The sequence below is a fragment of the Caretta caretta genome, chromosome 5, assembly GCF_965140235.1.
Source record: "Caretta caretta isolate rCarCar2 chromosome 5, rCarCar1.hap1, whole genome shotgun sequence".
Lineage (NCBI taxonomy): Eukaryota > Metazoa > Chordata > Testudines > Cheloniidae > Caretta > Caretta caretta.
This window is the reverse complement of record NC_134210.1, coordinates 38,436,866-38,456,499: the sequence shown is the minus strand read 5'-3', so window position 1 is coordinate 38,456,499 and position 19,634 is coordinate 38,436,866. Positions and strand designations below refer to the sequence as shown.

Here is a 19,634-nt window from a genome sequence, read left to right as displayed (position 1 = left end):
AATCTTAGGTGCTGAGGGGGGGCACTCCCTCGGGGGGTGCCCAAGGACCCACTCTTATTGCTGACCCTGGGGAGGGGTGCAGCCCAGGGTCCCCACTGCTGCTTCTCCAGGCAGGGTGGCAGCACTCTGGGGCCCCACCACTGTTGCTGTTCTGGATGGGGCACCGCTCCTGCTCCCTGACTGCTGCTCCGGGACAGCCTGGTGCTGCCCGAGCAGCAGCCAATGCCCAGCAGCTCGGGCAGCCCTGTGGTCAGCCACACTAGCTGCTGCAGAAGTCACAGAGGTACCAGAAAGTCACAGAATCCATGACTTCTGTGACCTCTGTGAAAGACTCACAGCCTTAGTTGTACGGAGGACAGACTGGGGAAGGGGTTGAATGGGAGTGGAGGTGCAGGGCCATGGTGGGGAGGGAGATGCAGGGCCACATGGTGATAGTGGAGGGGGTGCAGGGCCACATAGGGAAAGGGGGTGGCTGAGTGGGGGCACAGAGACACGGCCAGGGGGTGCTGGGCAACATGGAGATTGGGGGAGTGGGTGTCTGAGTGGGGGTGGAGGGACACATGGACATGGGGTTGTAGCCCAGTGGACTAGTATGCCTTTATTATATTCACTTCGACTGTAGCCCAGTGGCCAACTTGCCTTCATTATATTTACTGCTTTGCATTATATTCACCAGTAATTCAATAAACCTGCAGGCCTGTATCCTGTAAGACATTAGCTTCAGCAAGTTAGCATAGTTGAGAGCTATGAACTTTGAACAGATAAACGGCCCAATGGAAAACCCCAAGTATTTGGGGAACTGAAAATAGAGTTTAAGAGGGAGTTCTGACCACAGGTAAATAATTTAACCACAGAAGTATCCTGGCAATGAACTGATGTACATACCAGGTACGTGAGATACATTTAAGGCTAGCCTGCTTGCTTGCTTATATACAGAAACTTATAAGAAATATACCCTAATGTAAACCTATTATGTTACAGCCAAAATATACCCTAATATAAAACTTATATATATCTTTTCTTATAAGTTTCTTATTTTCTTATAGGTTTGATTATTTTATTATAATAGGTTTATATTAGGGTATATTTTAGCTGTAACATAAGGGACCTGCTGGCCAAATCCTGTATAGTGAGCAATGGCAAAATTAGCATACATATGTCTGGGACCTTTCACCTAGATAAATGGAGCTAAAGCATAAGGTCCATGTATGACTGCGACCTTTAACATAGAGGATGTGTTAAAGCAGGTTGGCATAGGGGTTTTCCTAAGTTCATACCCTTTTAAACTTAACAGATACATCACAACATCGAACTTGGAAAGAACCGAAATAACAAGTTAGGACAGATATAACAAATGTGATATCTAACCACAAAGGGCCATGGTAATGAATTGACGTATATAATAAGTTGAGATCATTGAGATACTAACCCTGTAGGAAAAAGACACTCCAACATTAGTAAGGTGAGGAAATACAAATAAGGAGAAAGGAAAAATCCCCTACGGAATATACATCAAACATAACGGTGTCAGCATAACAAATTATAAAAGTGGCATCCCACCTTAGGGGCAGTAGGAGAGAGAGATGTAGTCCTTGGGAGGTGCCAGAATGACGGCCAGTGGTGATGATGGGGAAGGTGATGGTGATGAGGAAGATGATAGCTAGCATTTCAGGTTGTTCTACAAGGGATGGTGTGAATATATAGATGTACATTCTGTAGTATTTCTATCCATCTTACTGAGTTGGGTTGTTTGTGACTGTGCTAAATGTATTAATAAACTATATTTGTAAATATAAAAGGTTCCTATATTGTGAGTGTTGCAACTGTGCACATCAGGGTTCCCAACTATATAATAATTTAAATAATACTAGGCCTGATCTTGGGCCAAGAACCTGGCAACCCTCAAAGTGATAACTGGGGATTCTTAAGTAATCAGTATAATTAATACATAATCTAAGATCAGGCTACAGGGTGTAGGGACACATGGGGACAAGGGCAGATGTGCCTGATTGAATGGAAGAGGCTGCGGTCAGCCAGGGTCTGCAGGCGGGAAGCTCCCTAACAGTCCCCTTGCGCCCCCCAAAAAACACCCTGTTCCATACTTTCCCCACCCATACCCAACAACCCTCCCAGTTCACACCCAGGCTTCTTCCCAGCAATTACTTCCCTCCCCATCAACTCCTCTGTAACCCTTAACTCCCCCAGGCCTTTGCGCTGTTTCTGAAGGGTGTGTGAAATACATTTCTGTATTGTAGTTTAAATGAATCATTACTCGGAGTTCTGTATTAATATGCCAGTAAGGAATCAATTTTTCAAAAAACATTTTCTGAATCTTTTTTATTGTCTGTGTTGTTACAGACATACTTGCTGACAGGTATTTTGAAATAAATCAACAAAAATAATTGAAACCAGTGTGATTATGTTATGTTATTTTGAGAAATAAAATATGCAGAATTTGAAAATGTTGTGTGCAGAATTTTTAATTTTTTGTTGCAGAATTTTTTTTGCTGCAGAATTCCCCCAGGAGTAGTTCTGTATTCTATTCAGGATACAAGAATAATGTCAAGGGAAGAGTCCTCTTCTAAGTGCCATCATTTCCCTTCTCATTGAATTTCTCACTTCATGTATTTTCATACTCCTTTTCAAAGTATAACAATATTCAGTACTGTATATGCTGGCTCCAGTGTGGATAAAAGCTATCTTTAGTAGGCCAATATGTGAATTAGCAGAGAATTAAACACTGGCAAGGATAATACCACTTTTTGCATAATTGTTCCCAAATCTGGGAAAACCTGTTTTTTTTATTAATGTCCCCCAATAAACCATAAATGGGATATGTCAGCTTCTTTCTATAACACTGTAAGGAGGTTGTTGCTCATGTCAATGAACAGGTATTGCTGAGTTTCCAGTTTACAAAATTTTCCAAGTATATTTCATGTGAAAGTTGTTTCCCAATCCCCAATATTTCAAACTGTTTGCCCAGAGGGATAGTCTGCATTTCTTGAAGATGCTTACATTTCGTCCCTTAACACCCCACTACCACCTTTGAAATCCTGTCCCACAGCTGTCAGTCTTTTGGCTGAACAGGACTAGATAGAACTCTATGTGGAATCTATCAGTGCTCCTAATTAATATTACATTAACCCAGCCATATAGGCTGAGTGTGCTGTCTTTGCAACATTCCCTTCTGGTCCAGAAACAAGAATGGACTTGAAATGGAACACTGGTCTTTTATATGACTGTATTGAAACAGTCACTGTGGGCCTGATTTTCTGAAAATTACACCCTTTATCAGTGGGTTCCTTATGAATAGGACAGTGTATTCAAGTGAAAATCATTTGGTACCATCTTAGGCAAAGGTTTAATTTACTTATGTTTCCTCCTACAGAAAAAGGATAATATGATATTACACCGAACTATCTAATGTCTCAATATTATACTGGAGTAAATTGTTTTATGCATCTTTTGTAAGTACAAATGACTAATATATTATTCAAGAATAGAATAGTCTGAACTATTACTTTGGTTTGAAATAAAACGACAACAACAAAACTAGCAGGAGGTAATTGTATAAAAGAAAAGATCATGGTTATTTGCTGGAAATGTATCTGACCTGGCTTCAGTTGTTTACAGTATAAGTAGTCTTACCACTTCTGCTTTACGACTGTGAGAAGGGTCATTTTGGTTTCTTAAAATAAAGTCTATCAAACTGTTTATGGGAGATTCAGTGATGATGAATAATATTCATATTTATTTTGCTAAGATTATGGCAATGTCGTTATTTGGGAATTTGTGACTCTCGACTAGGTATGAATCCAAAGAGCCAGTACAATGTCAGTCTCATGTTAATTGGTAACTGCTTGAAAAACATGATGCCTTACACACAGCGTGAGGTCTGCTCTCAGTAACAAAGAGGGAAGCTAGAGCATGAGAGGCAAATTGACTTACTAGATGGACCCAAAAAATTAATCTCCATTTGAAAATGTTAAAGTCTATACCAAACAATTTAACTAGACTAAATGTAATCTCTTGCTCTCCTTCACAGTGGCATTACTGCTAATGATTGCTCCTCCTTTTTCCCACTTAGGACCAGAGACACCTATGGAATGGGAGTTGTGGGGAGGGTGTCACAAAGAGAAAATGAAGAGCTGTAGCTAAATCCCTTAGAGTGCAGAAGGTCTGATCTTATATGGAATTACCACTCACATCAAAAAGAAGAGATGGACCTGGGACTGGATCAATGTTGACCAGACCAGGGAGCCAGGGTGTTGGATAGGACTAGTTTTTTCCAAGCAGCACCACAAATTTGTCGCATCAGAGTGTACTTTTTTTATGGGGGAGGAGAAGGATATTTGGTTTCTTTTTGAGGGAGACATTAACCCCCCCCCCCATCCACCACCTCCTTCCACCAGTCCCTCTGACTCAGTTGTACAGGGTATGGGGATGTAAAAGATACACTAAGAATGTACAGGAAGCTGCAGGTCAGTAAACCAAGTGCCTACAGATAATTATCCTCAGCACAAATGAGCAGCCCCTGAGAGTAAGATCAGCCACAAATCAGCTCCTCTGAAAAGACTGTTATGGGAATGGAAGACCATAACTTCTCCAGCCTCAAGTTGTGACAAACTACACAAAATTCCTACTTATTTTTAATATTAGACTTCTAAATTGTAGACTTCTGTACCACAACTATGCCTCCACAATGATGTGAGGAACTTGAAAGAATCCACTGGACCTCAACCAATTTGAAAAGGCAAGAGGATACAGCAATGTGGGGAAGAGTGCAAGAGCCAACCAGCTTTTTCTTCTCTTGGGTTGAACTCAAACTATTCACTATGAGTACTTAATATTAGTGGATCAAACCGTAGTAGTTAGTTTGACTGGTCATGTGAATTATATGGTGTTGTTTTTGTACTCTGGATAAATGGGCATAACTATTATAATCAGGAGGGGAGCTTGGTGAAGCCAATGAGACTTGAACATCTCAGGGAAATAATGCAGGTAAGTCGTATTAAGGAATTTTAGAAAAAGTAGTATCTTTTTCTGGTTAGGCCACAAAATAAGGTAATTTCTATGCACTTGAAGCATGCAAACCTATGGTTTGCTTTCTGCAAGAATTCACACAAATAAAGTTCACTGACTTGAATGTTTGCACAAAGTGAACCAGGAAGGGATTTAAGCATGGCTGAAGCAAATTCATTTTTAAATGAATGAATACTTGTTGAAGATTTTGCCCCCAGCTCTTGTATTTACTTTTTTTATATGGCTTAGACAATATATATTTTTAATTACTGTATTTCTGCTGTAGATAATGGAACATAATTCTAACTATATTAGGCAGGGTTTTTTTTATCTTTGTATTTCTGAGGGAGAATTGAATGCATCTGAATACTTACATTATAGGTGAATTTTTGTTCAGATCCATTCCAAATGAGGGAATTGTCATATCCCTACTTCTCATCAATACATGGTTAGCAGTTTTCATACTTCTGTTGATGAATGAAAACAAATATTTAAGCAGTTGGTTTCCTTTTCCACATTGTTTGAAAGGGCTTCATGACCATAACAAATTGAGTATGTATGTGAGATGAAGATGTCTGCATTCTAGTGAGGATGTCTATCTGATTATAATTCTTGTAGTTAACTGTACATTTTTTGTTTGTGCTTTCAGTGTATCCATACTGGCAAAATTGTACTAATTAGTCCAGTTATTCCAGTTTTCTTTGTGAATCAAGTAAAATACTCCTAGTTTCATTTGCACAAATAGCTGGTAAGGTGGGTTTCTGCGTAGTTTCTTACCTTAAAAAATTTGATTTCTCTCTTTTCCGAGAGCACCTGGGGGTTATCGTGGATCACAAACTAACTATGAGTCGTCAATGTAAAACTGTTGCAAAAAGAAAAAAAAACGAACATCATTTTGTAAGCAAAACACGAGAAATAATTCTTCCTCTCTACTCATCATTGATAAGGCCTCAACTGGAGTACTGTGTTCAGTTTTGGAAACCACACTTCAGGAAAGATGTGAACAAGTAGAGACAGTCCAGAGGAGAGCAACAAAAATGAGTAAAGTTCTAGAAAACAAGAAAACCTACAAGGAAAGATTGAAAAAAATTGATTTGTCTAGTCTGGAGAGGAGAGGACTGAGGGGGAACATACAAGTCTTCAAGTATCTAAAAGGTTGTTATAAAGAGGAAGGTGAGAAATTGTTGTTCTTATCCATAGAGGACAAGCCAAGATGTAATGGGCTTCGATTGCAGCAAGGCAGATTTAGGTAAGACATTTGGAAAAAATTCCTAACTGTAATGCTAGTTAATCATTAGAACAAATTAATGAGGGAAGTTGTGGAACCTCCATCATCGGAGGTTTTTAGGAACATGTTACACAAACACCTGTCAGAGATGGTCTAGATAATACTTAGTCCTGCCTCTGTGCAGGAGACTGGACTAGGTGACCTGTTGAGGTCCCTTCCAGGCCTACATTTTTATGATTCTATTATTCTATCTTCCTGGTTTTTGATGAGTTTTATCCTTTATTTTGCATATTCCAGACAGTTCTATATCAATTTGGTGTAGTTTTATTCTCAATTACTTGTACGATTTTTATTATATATTACTATTATGATGTTATTGATTTCCCCCTAACAGCCTCACATTACATGGGAGAAAAACGCTACTGCCAGAGTGCTGGAGGCAGGGCCAAAACAGATGGGAGGCAGGGACTTCCTCTGGCCACTGTAAGCACAAATGCAGCTGCAGGAGGCGGGAAGGAAGGGAGGGAAAGAGAGCACCTCTTTAGAGATTTTAGGGACTTTGTTGACATCTACAAGGGTTAATGCATTTTTTTTAACTGGACAACTGCTGGAAAGCAGCAGAATACGGACCCTGGACTTCAGAAAAGCAGACTTTGACTCCCTCAGGGAACTGATGGGCAAGATATCCTGGGAGAATAACATGAGGGGGAAAGGAGTGCAGTAGAGCTGGCTGTATTTTAAAGAATCCTTTTTGAGGTTACAGGGACAAACCATCCCGATGTGTAGAAAGAATAGTAAATATGGCAGGCAACCAGCTGGGCTTAACAGTGAAATCCTTGCTGATCTTAAATACAAAAAAGAAGCTTACAAGAAGTGGAAGATTGGACAAATGACTAAGGATGAGTAAAAAATGTTGCTCGGGCATGTAGGAGTGAAATCAGGAAGGCCAAATCACACCTGGAGTTGCAGCTAGCAAGAGATATTAAGAGTAACAAGAAGGGTTTCTTCAGGTATGTTAGCAACAAGAAGAAAGTCAAGGAAAATGTGGGCCCCTTACTGAATGAGGGAGGTAACCAAGTGACAGAGGATGTGGAAAAAGCTAATGTACTCAATGCTTTTTTTGCCTCTGTCTTCACGAACCAGGTCAGCTCCCAGACTGCTGCACTAGGCAGCACAGCATGGGGAGGAGGTGACCAGCCCTCTGTGGAGAAAGAAGTGGTTTGGGACTATTTAGAAAAACTGGACGTGCACAAGTCCATGGGGCCGGATGTGCTGCATCCGAGAGTGCTAAAGGAGTTGGCGGATGCGATTGCAGAGCCATTGGCCATTATCTTTGAAAACTCATGGCGATCAGGGGAAGTCCTGGATGACTGGAAAAAGGCTAATGTAGTGCCCATCTTTAAAAAAGGGAAGAAGGAGGATAGTGGGAACTACAGGCCAGTCAGCCTCACCTCAGTAACTGAAAAAATCATGGAGCAGATCCTCAAGGAATCAATTCTGAAGCACTTAGAGGAGAGGAAAGTGATCAGGAACAGTCAGCATGGATTCACCAAGGGAAAGTCATGCCTGACTAATCTAATTGCCTTCTATGACGAGATAACTGGTTCTGTGGATGAAGGGAAAGCAGCGGACGTGTTGTTCCTTGACTTTAGCAAAGCTTTTGACACTGTCTCCCACAGTATTCTTGCCAGCAAGTTAAAGAAGTATGGGCTGGATGAATGGACTATAAGGTGGATAGAAAGCTGGCTAGATTGTCGGGCTCAACGGGTAGTGATCAGTGGCTCCGTGTCTAGCTGGCAGCCGGTATTAAGTGGAGTGCCCCAAGGGTCGGTCCTGGGGCCGGTTTTGTTCAATATCTTCATAAATGATCTGGAGGATGGGGTGGATTGCACCCTCAGCAAGTTTGCAGATGACACTAAACTGGGAGGAGTGGTAGATACGCTGGAGGGTCGGGATAGGATACAGAGGGACCTAGACAAATTGGAGGATTGGGCCAAAAGAAATCTGATGAGGTTCAACGAGGAAAAGTGCAGAGTCTTGCACTTAGGATGGAAGAATCCCATGCATCGCTACAGACTAGGGACCGAATGGCTCGGCAGCAGTTCTGCAGAAAAGGACGTAGGGGTTACAGTGGATGAGAAGCTGGATATGAGTCAACAGTGTGCCCTTGTTGCCAAGAAGGCCAATGGCATTTTGGGATGTATAAGTAGGGGCATTGCCAACAGATCGAGGGACTTGATCATTGACAGGACAAGGAGTAACGGTCTCAAGTTGCAGTGGGGGAGGTCTAGGTTGGATATTAGGAAAAACTTTTTCACTAGGAGGGTGGTGAAACACTGGAATGCATTACCTCGGGAGGTGGTGGAATCTCCTTCCTTAGAAGTTTTTAAGGTCAGGCTTGACAAAGCCCTGGCTGGGATGATTTAATTGGGGATTGGTCCTGCTTTGAGCAGGGGGTTGGACTAGATGACCTCCTCAGGTCCCTTCCAACCCTGATATTCTATGATTCTATGATTTAGATATCAGGGGTCCCTGCTCCTTTCATAAAGGGAAGGGAACTCTCATTGTGGGATGAGCAGCAATAGCAGATCAGAATAGCTGGGGCTCTTAGATGGGGGAATGAGGGAATGATTTGGGGAAATTTAAGAGACATACATATTTAAGAGACAAAAATTTAAGAGACACAACAAAAACAAAGAGAAAAAAAGCATCTGACAAAATTTGTACTCTTAATATGTTGCTTGTATGTTGTCAGTCAAAGGAGTAGGGAATTGGAGAGACTAAAGGCAATATTGCTGAATAATGAAATGAATCGTGCCTCTATATAGTTTCACAGTATTTGTTTATATTATATTTTAATGTATTTTGCAATAAGCCCCAACAGGGGGTATAGGGCACATGCTTTTTACATATTATGAAGTCCCATTGCGTAAGAGAGTATGGTTTTACCAAGCCATTAAAAAGTTAATTTGAATTATTTACCTTCATTAAATGTGCTTATTCATTTTGTTTCTCATTCTGACTTGCTGATGATAAGTAATAAAATTATGTACTGTTCTTAATCTTTAACAAAAATTTCAAATTCTGATGGTTGCATTTTATTAAACCCTCCCCCCCCCCCCCGCATACTGTAGCAGGAGAGAAGGTTGCCAGAGCTCTTTTAAATTCTGAGATGTACTGTATCTTGTGCCATAAGTCTTTGAAATACAGTAATTAAAACAGGTACATGAATATTTTGCTGTCTGTATGCAAATAGTAGGGCCATTCTTATTGTTGAATTTAAATACTATTTCATTGCCAATACACTATTGGACTCAGATAGTTTATTATTTTATTCTTGTTCCAAAATGGCATCAACAGTGCTAGGGCTAATTTGGGGTATTGTTGAATGGAGCTGTGACAGCAGGAGAAACAATCTTAAGGAAATAGAAGACATAAAAATGTGCAGTGCAATGTCTTATCACAGCACTCCCTAGTCAGATCACTCCCTAATCAAACATGCAGTTTTATGGCATGTGTTGATGCCTTTGAAGGTGTAGCTGGCTTTCATAGTATAGGATTTCCTGTCCAAAAGGGCAAGTGGTTATTTGAAGTTTAAGAGTCATAGGGCAGCATAAACCATGTTTTTTTAAAAAAAGAAAGAAGACATGCACTATGGTCTAGGCACATGAAAACGTAAATGAAAAATAAGTCTGTCATCTTTTAGACATCAAATAAAAATACAGTACAATATTTTGTCCTAGGTGTATGTTTTCTTTATTTAACATTTACATGTTTAATTATTTTTAAATTTTGTTTTATTGTAGTTACTAAGAGAAATAGGGTCTTTTAAAGAAAGGTTTTGTTTTTCTTTTTGTTTTGTCCCCCTGCCTCTTCCCCACAAACACCCCTCTCCTACTTTCTCTCTGTCTGTCTGCTGAAAAAAGCACAGGAGGATATACTGTGCCAGAGAACCCACCTAAAGGGCCCCCTTGACGCTAGCACATCCTCTGTCAGGCAGCATTCACTGCAGCCGGGAGCAGATTCTGCTGCAGAGTAATAGTGCCATAGAGTCTGCAAGTGTCCTGAGCTGCTTCTGAGCAGGAGAGCAAAGACACAGTATGAAAGGATCCAAGGATTTCAGAGGGTATGTTGGCAATTCTTGTCAGGAGAAAGAAATTAAGAGCATGCTGCCTGCACTATTTTAATATATACATGGTCTGTATGGCTTGATCTTAAGAACCTTCCCAAGGATGTTGTCAGAGCCTCAGGAGTAATAACTACTGTTTGCTGAATTGGGAGAGAAGGAGAGCAGAGAAGGAATTCTTAGATAACGTAGGACTTAAAGCTTTCCTTTTTTGTGGCAAAATCTGAATGCATGCACATGTTTTTTATATAAAGTATAACATCAAATTAGAACTAGGTTATGCAGTGAAAGAATCAATAGCGTAGTCATTTTACTTAAAAGACAGACAGCCTTATGGGGTTAGACGTCAAAATGAATTTGATCATGGCAGAACCTTATATTCATGTTAGTATCTAATTGTAGTCCGGTCCTATGGAGCAGAAAAAGCACACTTCCTTCCGTCTTTCTTAGATGAAGAAATAAACCCTGAGAATCAAAATTCAGAGAAGTTTGCTTTGGATGTACATGGGTTTTTAACCACCAGTCTTTGTACAGGGCTCACAAGAAAGGAAAACTCCATTAAAGTGATCACTGATGAATATGTGTCTAAGAAAGAAGAAAAAGCAATATTCATTTCTAAAGGACCCTATGGCAAAGGAATCCGCAATTATTCATTTTCCCCTAAACACTGATTTAGCATGGATGACCAGAAACTATCGTTTGACTAACCTTTTCCAACTGTTCAAAATGTTTCATATGAAGATGCTTTAATTTACACCAAAACCATTTGGATTGTATCAAGGGGAACCTTTGCCTTCACTTAGGATACGCAGTTACCATATACTTTCATGTTTTTTAACTAACCAGTTTGACATAAATGGATGGAAATGTACCTAGAAAACCCTATGAAAAGTCTTTCCTCATATCTTGGATATTTTTATTTTTGTGGAATACAATAATTTTTGCAATAACGCTTGGTGTTAGCTACTCATGCAGTTGTTTTGGAATGCATCTATGAATACCATCACAGAAAAAGCTATCTGACCGGGAAAATACTAATGCAGGAAGATCTGTGAACATGATGCATGTGAATAATTTCCCCTTTAGGAGGCATTCATGGATATGGTGAGTAATCGATACACACTACAGATTGTTAAACTCAGAATGCTTGTTTGCAAAATACTATGGCAAGTGCCAGATGCTGACTTTTCCATTGTTAATGGCAAGTGAGGATTGACCTGTTGTAAAATGAAAATCTTACAGAGATGGTAGTGGTGATGTAATACAAGTTTAGCACCCCTGTGCCATCACAAAACAGAAGAGTCAAGCTGGAGAAGGGAGAAGATAATATAGCTGTGAAAATACAATCAATAAGAACCTTTTGAGAAATAGAAATATTTCTATCTATGGGATCAATGAAAGACTCTGCCATTTGATTCATAACATTATTTTCAGAGAAACGCTACAAACTTCAGGTTTCAGAGGAACAGCCGTGTTAGTCTGTATTCGCAAAAAGAAAAGGAGTACTTGTGGCACCTTAGAGACTAACCAATTTATTTGAGCATGAGCTTTCGTGAGCTACAGCTCACTTAAGCTCATGCTCAAATAAATTGGTTAGTCTCTAAGGTGCCACAAGTACTCCTTTTCTTCTTGCTACAAACTTGTTTTCCCCATATAATATTGACTTGTCTGGCCTCTAATTTTTTCTTTTTAGAGTTCAGTTGACCAAAAAACAAGGATAAATTATTCCCCTATGTTAATTCAGTTTGGTTTTTTAAATAGGTTTGTGTGCTAATATTTTAAATCTGGCTGTTTGGAAAACAGTCCCACTGAACTAAAATCACTTCAACATCATTAAAACATCTGTTTCCTCTTAAACCCAGACACATCTGTAGTTCTTGCTCAGGGAGTAACCTTTGTCTACAACTTACTTTATAATGTATTAAGGTCAACTTTATGATTATTTTCCAGTTGATTGGCGTCATGTCATGCTATTAATGTTGGAATTTATGACTGAATGCTTTAACTAACTACTGACTTCTGGGCAAAGCCCAGTTTTATATAAGATCTAGTCTTTATTACATTTTTGGGTTTATTTCAGTTCTTTTAAAGCTACTAAAAGCAAGCATACTATGAAAGTTCGGTCTGCACAGTTTATATTTAGTCAAAAGATTTGCCTTTAGTATAAATCTTTGTTTGGATACCTAACTCATTAGGATTTTCCCTGGCCAATACCTTTACAGCAATGCAAAATATTATTTTCTTCAGTGTATTTCAAACTTGTACTTAACAATATAGTATAAATGTAGCAACAATATAGCACAACCACAAACCTCCGACGGGTGTCATTTGTCAGAGGTTTCTGGCTATCCAGCTCAGAACCAATCAGAACCATGGTGCACCTGTGACAGCCTCTCAGACGAGGGGATGCTGTGAATTTATGACTCTGCTAAATTTGTATTGATACTAAATCTTAATGCAGAATTAATACAGATTCATTCCTTTAACACATTTTACTCCTCTATCACAGTCCTCTGTCACTTTCCCATAACACCAATCTTAGGCTAAGTGAAATCAAGTGAAATGATTGTAATATCCTCCTATAGCCCACTTTAAACAGCATCACCTGGGAAAACAAATAATAAAGATAAGGTTTTAGTTAAGCTCATCCCCCTGCTTTTGTAGCTTCTTTTGCAACGTGCAGTGTGGTCCACACCTAACAGAAAAGCCCTGATATTTCTGTTGTCTTCTAAGAATTTGGCCTACTTTTCTTTTTAATAACTTGGAGAAATTGTTCTGAAACATTTTTAGCCTTGAAGTTTATTCTGTGTCTCAGGACTTTGCAACCAACATTTTGAATTCTTTTTGAGGGGGTTTGATCACATCAATTGTTTGTTTGTTTTTTCTGCTCTCATAGGCAGTTGCCTACCTTCCCTGTTCACCCCCTCCTAGTCTCCTTGGTATCTGTACCAAAATGGGAATACATTCTGTAACAGGAAGTACTATACCAGCAATGTGGGATATTTTTACATGTGGTGCTGCACAAATGTATGTAGGCTTTCACATGATTTACATTTAATATATGATCTGAATGCAGATTATACCATGCAAGCATTTATGGCTCACTAGATCCCAGACCTTACTTTGAAATTAAAATGTTTCAGCTCAGTGTTGTTCAACTGCCCATTTTAGGAACCAGGCAAATTTGCTTATTCATGCTACGTTAGATCTGTAAAGAACATTTCTGAATGGTAGACTTTGGAGTTACTAGTCATTTTTGTAATTCTGTAGAAGCACTTTCACAAAACCTGTGCGTTGGCTGCCAGACATAGCAAAGCTTCCCATAGTAGATTTGAGTAGATATAGAAAGAGTGGTCTGTATATATTTCTGTCTTCTGGCAAGATGATAGTGAAGCTAGATGAAGATACTTTTTTTTTCATATGACCCAATTAGTATTGTGCTAGGTTAACAGCTATATCAGTTGATTCTTCTCGCTATATTTTCCATAACATTGAACAACATATTGAAGGTATTTTGTAAAAAGCAGCATATAGTACATATTTAATTTTGAAATACTATGTTTTAAATATTGAAATCCATATTCAGATTCAGTGCCGATAAACATATAGCGACATTATTTTTTTAGTCTTAAGTATATTCTCTGCCTTCATAGGCATTTTATTTCTCTTTATCTCTCCTACTCTGACTCCAATATAGAATGAAACATAGGTGGCTATCGGTCCTGGGCGAGTAAATAAAACCTTTTGAATTTTAAGTTAATTTGGTTTGTTTCAGCCGTCTCCCCTCATCCCCCCAAAGTCCATGGCTTTTAACTGCTATGTGCAGATGGGGGAGCCAAGGTGCTTTTTGCCTTTGTGTTTGTTTGGGGGTATGTGTGGGCTTGGGGGAAGGGTTTCCAAAAGATGTAGGTATCCCTAGCAAGAACCAATTCTAAGTGCTGGGTTTGATCTTGAACTCACAACCTTCCATCCCTAAAGTGTGAATGCCCCTAACTAAACCCTACTGTGAATGTTATTTATACTGGCTCCCAGTTAATACATTATTTTGGAAAATCATTTACATAGCACAATAAAGTGGAGTTTATAACTAAATATCATGATCTGTTCCTTGCCTGGGAAAATGAATTGTAGGCAAGGAGAGCAAGATTATGAAGAGCCTTCTAAGTGAGGATGTGTAACTTAAATTCTCTGTGGTAAAAGACAGGAAGCCAACTGAGGGGTTCAAAGAGGGTGTGTAAGTGATGTGGTTGGAGTGGGTGTGGAGAGGAGGATTTTAGTAGCAGCTGTTTTGGATAGACTGGAGTGGGAAGAGGTGAAATGTGGGGAAGCCAGGAGGGAAGGATTATGATAGCGAAGTCGATCGATATTCTAGGAGAGGATAAAGTTAGTCCTGGGAATACTGAGAAAAATGAGATGTGGGGTGACATTAGATAAGGAGTAATAGGAGCCTGTTATATTTATGATATAACACCACTACTTAAGCACAGCAAGTATCTGCAAATATGTAGAACAAGCTATTTATTGTTTTTCAGATTTGAAACTACTTTAGAAATGTTTGTGAATGGATTGTATTACATAGCTTTCTTTTCCATTGTACTTTTTTCTGACTTTTTGATGCCAAACCAAATAAAGATAAGCATAGTATCTAATTTTGGTTTGCCTTGCTGGGTATATCTTTTCCTATTTTTATCATAGAAAAGTTAGAAGAGCTATGATTTTTGAGTTCAAGTATTTGTGTCCTCAAAACTGTAAAGATGTAAAATTTAATGTATGAGCACATATTTTAGGACAATGTAATCTATATTCAGTTATTCTTTTTTGTTTCCTTTCTACTAAGATACTGACATAAAATGAAATTTAAATTGTATAGCAAGTCAGTGAGCAAAGAAATGGAGCCAAAATAAATAAATAAATAAATAAATCCTTTCCTGCCTTTTAATCTAGTCAAATTTACTTCATTGATCATTACTGTGCTATGTACTTCATTTAATGCAAAATAATGTGAATGTGTGGCTGCATGGTTAGCCTTTTGCTTTAGATTAATTTGATGGCCAGCTACCTTGTTGAAAAGCACCTTAGTAAATCATTGTTTAAATACAAATTTAAATAAGTCTCTTTGATTTCTGGTTCTCAGAATCTTCTGGAATAATAGTATTATTACCCATACTTGTACATTTTAATTATTGAACCATATAGTTTGTCACCAATTATCCAATTATTAGCTGTTTCTCATTGTGAAGGTTTTCCATTTTGTGGGGCTGGAGTTACATTTTGCCTTGGTAGAAAAGTGAAAGAAAATAAATATCCTGACATTAGTAGATAAGGCAGAAAACAGAATTATTTTTTAAACATTCGGTTTGATCATATGAGGGTCTGAGCAACCTCAGCTCACTTAGAAATCAGCGGGAAGCTGAGGATGGTTGGCATTGTGTAGGAAATGATCAGCATCCCTCAAGTTAAAGCCCTGAATTAGTAACACACTCTAAAATGGAATATTTTGTCCAGGGCCATGTACTTGCTCACTTGTTTTTCTACCTTATCTCTTGTTTGTGCTAGGTTTTTTATAGTGAGGGGAGCAAACTTGTGCCAGAATTTCTGTTCAGAATTATATTTAATTAGTTTCTAGACCTACGACTTCAGGCCTTATTCTGTTGGCTACAAAGGAATCCCTTCCTTCTGATGCGTAACAGGATCTGAAATGTCTCCAAGCCAAATGACTGATTTCTGAGCATGAGGACAGATCCTGTTAAGGCCAAATGCAGTTAGTTCTTAATCTTCTATTGCCAGTAGGTTTTGATTGTGCTGATAAGCATGAAAGGTCGTCATCTCAAATTTCTGGTGCTGAATAGTAGTGTTAGAGAGCTTCAGGCATTGTTTATGTACACTGCTCAAATTAGGTGAAATACAGCTAGGCTTATACATTTTTACTAAATGAAGCAAACAGTAGTAACCACTATTTTGCAGTAAAACCACTGTTTCTGTTGACTTTTTTTCTTTTATATCCTCATCTTTTCAAACACTGTTTATCCTTTTGGTATCACCTAACCAACATACAACACGCTGCACATCAGTGAAGAGGGGGAACTATTTTGACCAAGGACAAGTAGGGCAAACCTTTCCTTTCTCTATTATATTAATGCTTCTTTCTTTTATGGTGCCTTTCATCTGGAGAACTCAGAGTGCTCCAGGAACACTAACCAGCTAGATATCACAATACTCCTGTGACGTGGAGCAAGGGGATATAGGGATCATATCACCCACCACTGAAATGTAGCAGCTGTTTAGCTCTCAACACAGCAGTATAATGTCATGGGATATATATATATAAAAACCTGCTGTAAATTGCATGGTACTCAATTTAATGTCCTCAGAAGGATGACTTGACTCTGCTGGGATTTTAGCCTGTGGTTCCAGAGTAAATATATACACTGGGTAATTAGACCACCCTGGATATGTCTATATTGCAGTTAGACACTTGTGGCTGGGCTGTGCCAGCTGACTTGGACTCGCAAGGCTCCGGCTAAGGGGCTGTTTAATTGTGGTGTAGATGTTCAGGACCCTCCCACCTTGCAGAGTTCTACTCGGCCCTCAAGCACAAGTCAGCCAGCACAGGACAGCCACAGGTTTTTAACTATAGAGTAAGAACATAACATAAGAATGGCCAGACTGGGTCAGACCAAAGGTCCGTCCAGCCCAGTATCCTGTCTACCGACAGTGGCAAATGTCTCCCGACAGGTGCCCCAGAGGGAGTGAACTTAACAGGTAATGATCAGTGATCTCTCTCCTGCCATCCATCTCCACCCTCTGACAAACAGAGGCTAGGGACACCATTCCTTACCTATCCTGGCTAATAGCCATTAATGGACATAGCCTCCATGAATTTATCCAGTTCTCTTTTAAACCCTGTTATAGTCCTAGCCTTCAGAGTAGATGTACCCTAAGCTATTTCCCATTAAATTACTGCAAGTAGTTAAGACTTTTGTTTTATGTTTTGGAAAATGACATTTCCAATAGGCGAGGAAGGATGGTCTGAAGAAGAAGCATGCTCTTTTGTTTAAAATACTGTATTTGGACTCAGGAGCTAAGAGTCCAGTTCTGGGCTTTATCAAATACCTCCTGTCTGGCCTCATCACCTTTCTGTGCCATAGCTCATGTTTCTAAAATGAGAATGACAATACTTCATATCTTCCTTCTCCAACCCTTTGTTGGTCTTGTTTGTTAAGACTGTAAGCTCTTTGAGGCAGGGATTTTCTCTTATAATCTATATGTACAGTGCCTAGCACAATGGGGCCCAAATATTGGTGGGGTCCTGTAGCTACTACTGCAGTAGAAATAATAATACATAATGTTTCAGTACTTTATAACACCATGCTTGGATAGAACAGTGCATCAGAAATGATCAGAGGGGAAGACTGACTGCTCTTGAATTGGTACCATTACTTTACTGTAACACCGTAGACTTTCTTTTGAGGTCTCCCATCCAAATATTAACCAGGCACACCTTCTTTATGTGGCAATAGCAAAAGTGATACCACAATGATATGGTATGGCAGTAGACAATTGTGCATACTAACACATCTATGCACTGGTCATTTTCAAAGGGTCAAATTATTTCAGGAAAGATTATATAAGCAAGTGGAGTTTCCATCCTCCTATGAACAGAGTACACATACTGTATATAGTGCACATTTCTGCTTTCCTCTGGTTTGGCTGTATTGGGAACTCAAATAACAATAATAAAAATTAAACCTGAGTCATTTTTCTCTTTAAATGTGGCTGTTTGTAGGGTTTCTCTATAGCAGCAGCGGGCAACTTTTTGGCCTGAGGGCCGCATCGGGTTTCTGAAATTGTATGGATGGCTGGTTAGGGGTGGCTGTGCCTGCCCAAACAGCCAGGCATGGCCTGGCTTCTGCCCCCTATCCAACCCGCCTTGCTTCTCGCCCCCTGATGGCCCCCCTGGGACTCCTGCCCCATCCAACCATCCCTGTTCCCTGATGGACCCCCGGGGACCCTTGCCCCATCCACCCCCAGCTCTCTGTCTCCTCACCGTCCCCAGACTCCTCGTCCTTAACTGCCCCCCCGCTGCCCCATCCAACCCCTCCTCTCCTTCCTGACCGGCCCCCCCGGGACCCCTGCCCCCTTTCAACCAGCCTGTTCCAATGATCTCCCCGACCTCTATCCACACCCCCAGTCCCTGACCACCCCCCCCCCCCGAACTCCCCTGCCCTCTATCCACCCCACCCCACCCCCCCGCTCCCTGCCTCCTTACCGCCTGGCTGGAGCACCGGTGGCTGGCGGCTCCGCTGCACCAGGACAGGCAGCTACGCCACGCAGCACAGAGCACCGGGTCAGGCCAGGCTCTGCAGCTGCGCTGCCCCAGGAGCTCACAGCCCCGCCTCCCAGAGCATTGTGCCGGTGGCGCAGTGAGCTGAGGCTGTAGGGGAGGGGGGAAAGTGGGGGAGGGGCTGGGGCTAGCCTCCTGGTCCAGGAGCTCGGGCTGTGCAGGACGGTCTGGCAGGCCGGATGTGGCCCGGGGGCTGTAGGTTGCCTACCTCTGCTCTGTAGACTCTCAGTTCCAGCCCTTTGTTCCCTTTGCCTTAAGTGAGAGACTTCAACTTCTCCTATCCTAGTTGTGCTTAACAAGACGCACCTGCCATTCTGCCTCAGCAATAATTACCAGTTACCTCCAAACTTTAAAATAATAGTTTAATAATAAGGTGGGAGAAAACTTTGATGCTTACTATTACTAAATTAAACATTTTGCTTTAATAGTACTTATATTTTTACATGTTAATCTGTTATTAAAACACATTGGATTCAAACTTTGCAGTCCCTTGGGTAGAGTGAAATGGGTTTAGTTCTGTTTTAATGCGTTACTCACTTGAGGATGGTGATTTGGATCATGTTCAGTTTACTGGCTACAGAGAAGAGCAGAGCCATAAGAAGGCATTTTAGCACCTGGGTGAGCGAGCACATTTGCACCCCCTAGAGTTGATGCTTGCAGGGTTGCATGCAGAGGGCTCTTGGCTCTACATGCTGTGGGAGCTGATGGCTGGCTTGGTGCCCAGCAGCACTCCCTTCCTTGCTTCCCAAGCTGGGCCACCTCTGCACGGCCGGGCACCCCCAAGGCATGGCGGGCAGCACAGCTCCAAGTTACGCCCCTGACATGCTCTTGCCTGTCCCCCGAAGGAGCCCAGCTGACAGAGCCTGGCTGCCATGAGATGCTTGGGCTCTGTGGGGCGGGGTACATAACCCCAC

The 19,634-nt window shown here is 40.6% G+C and overlaps 1 protein-coding gene across 4 annotated transcripts in view; it reads left to right on the top strand.

Annotated features, from left to right (window-relative positions):
- PDE4D (phosphodiesterase 4D) overlaps positions 1-19,634 on the top strand; it is a 749,511-nt gene that overhangs the window by 241,549 nt on the left and 488,328 nt on the right. Inside the window, exon 1 of one of the 4 annotated variants that reach the window (XM_048851542.2) lies at positions 10,295-11,480. The exons of 2 other annotated variants lie outside the window; for them this stretch is intronic. In XM_048851542.2, coding sequence (XP_048707499.1) covers positions 11,434-11,480 — 47 coding nt within the window. In that variant the 5' untranslated portion in view covers positions 10,295-11,433. Of the gene's footprint in view, positions 1-10,294; positions 11,481-19,634 lie in introns of those variants that run through there. One more of the 4 variants, XM_075128488.1, reaches the window with a different exon arrangement.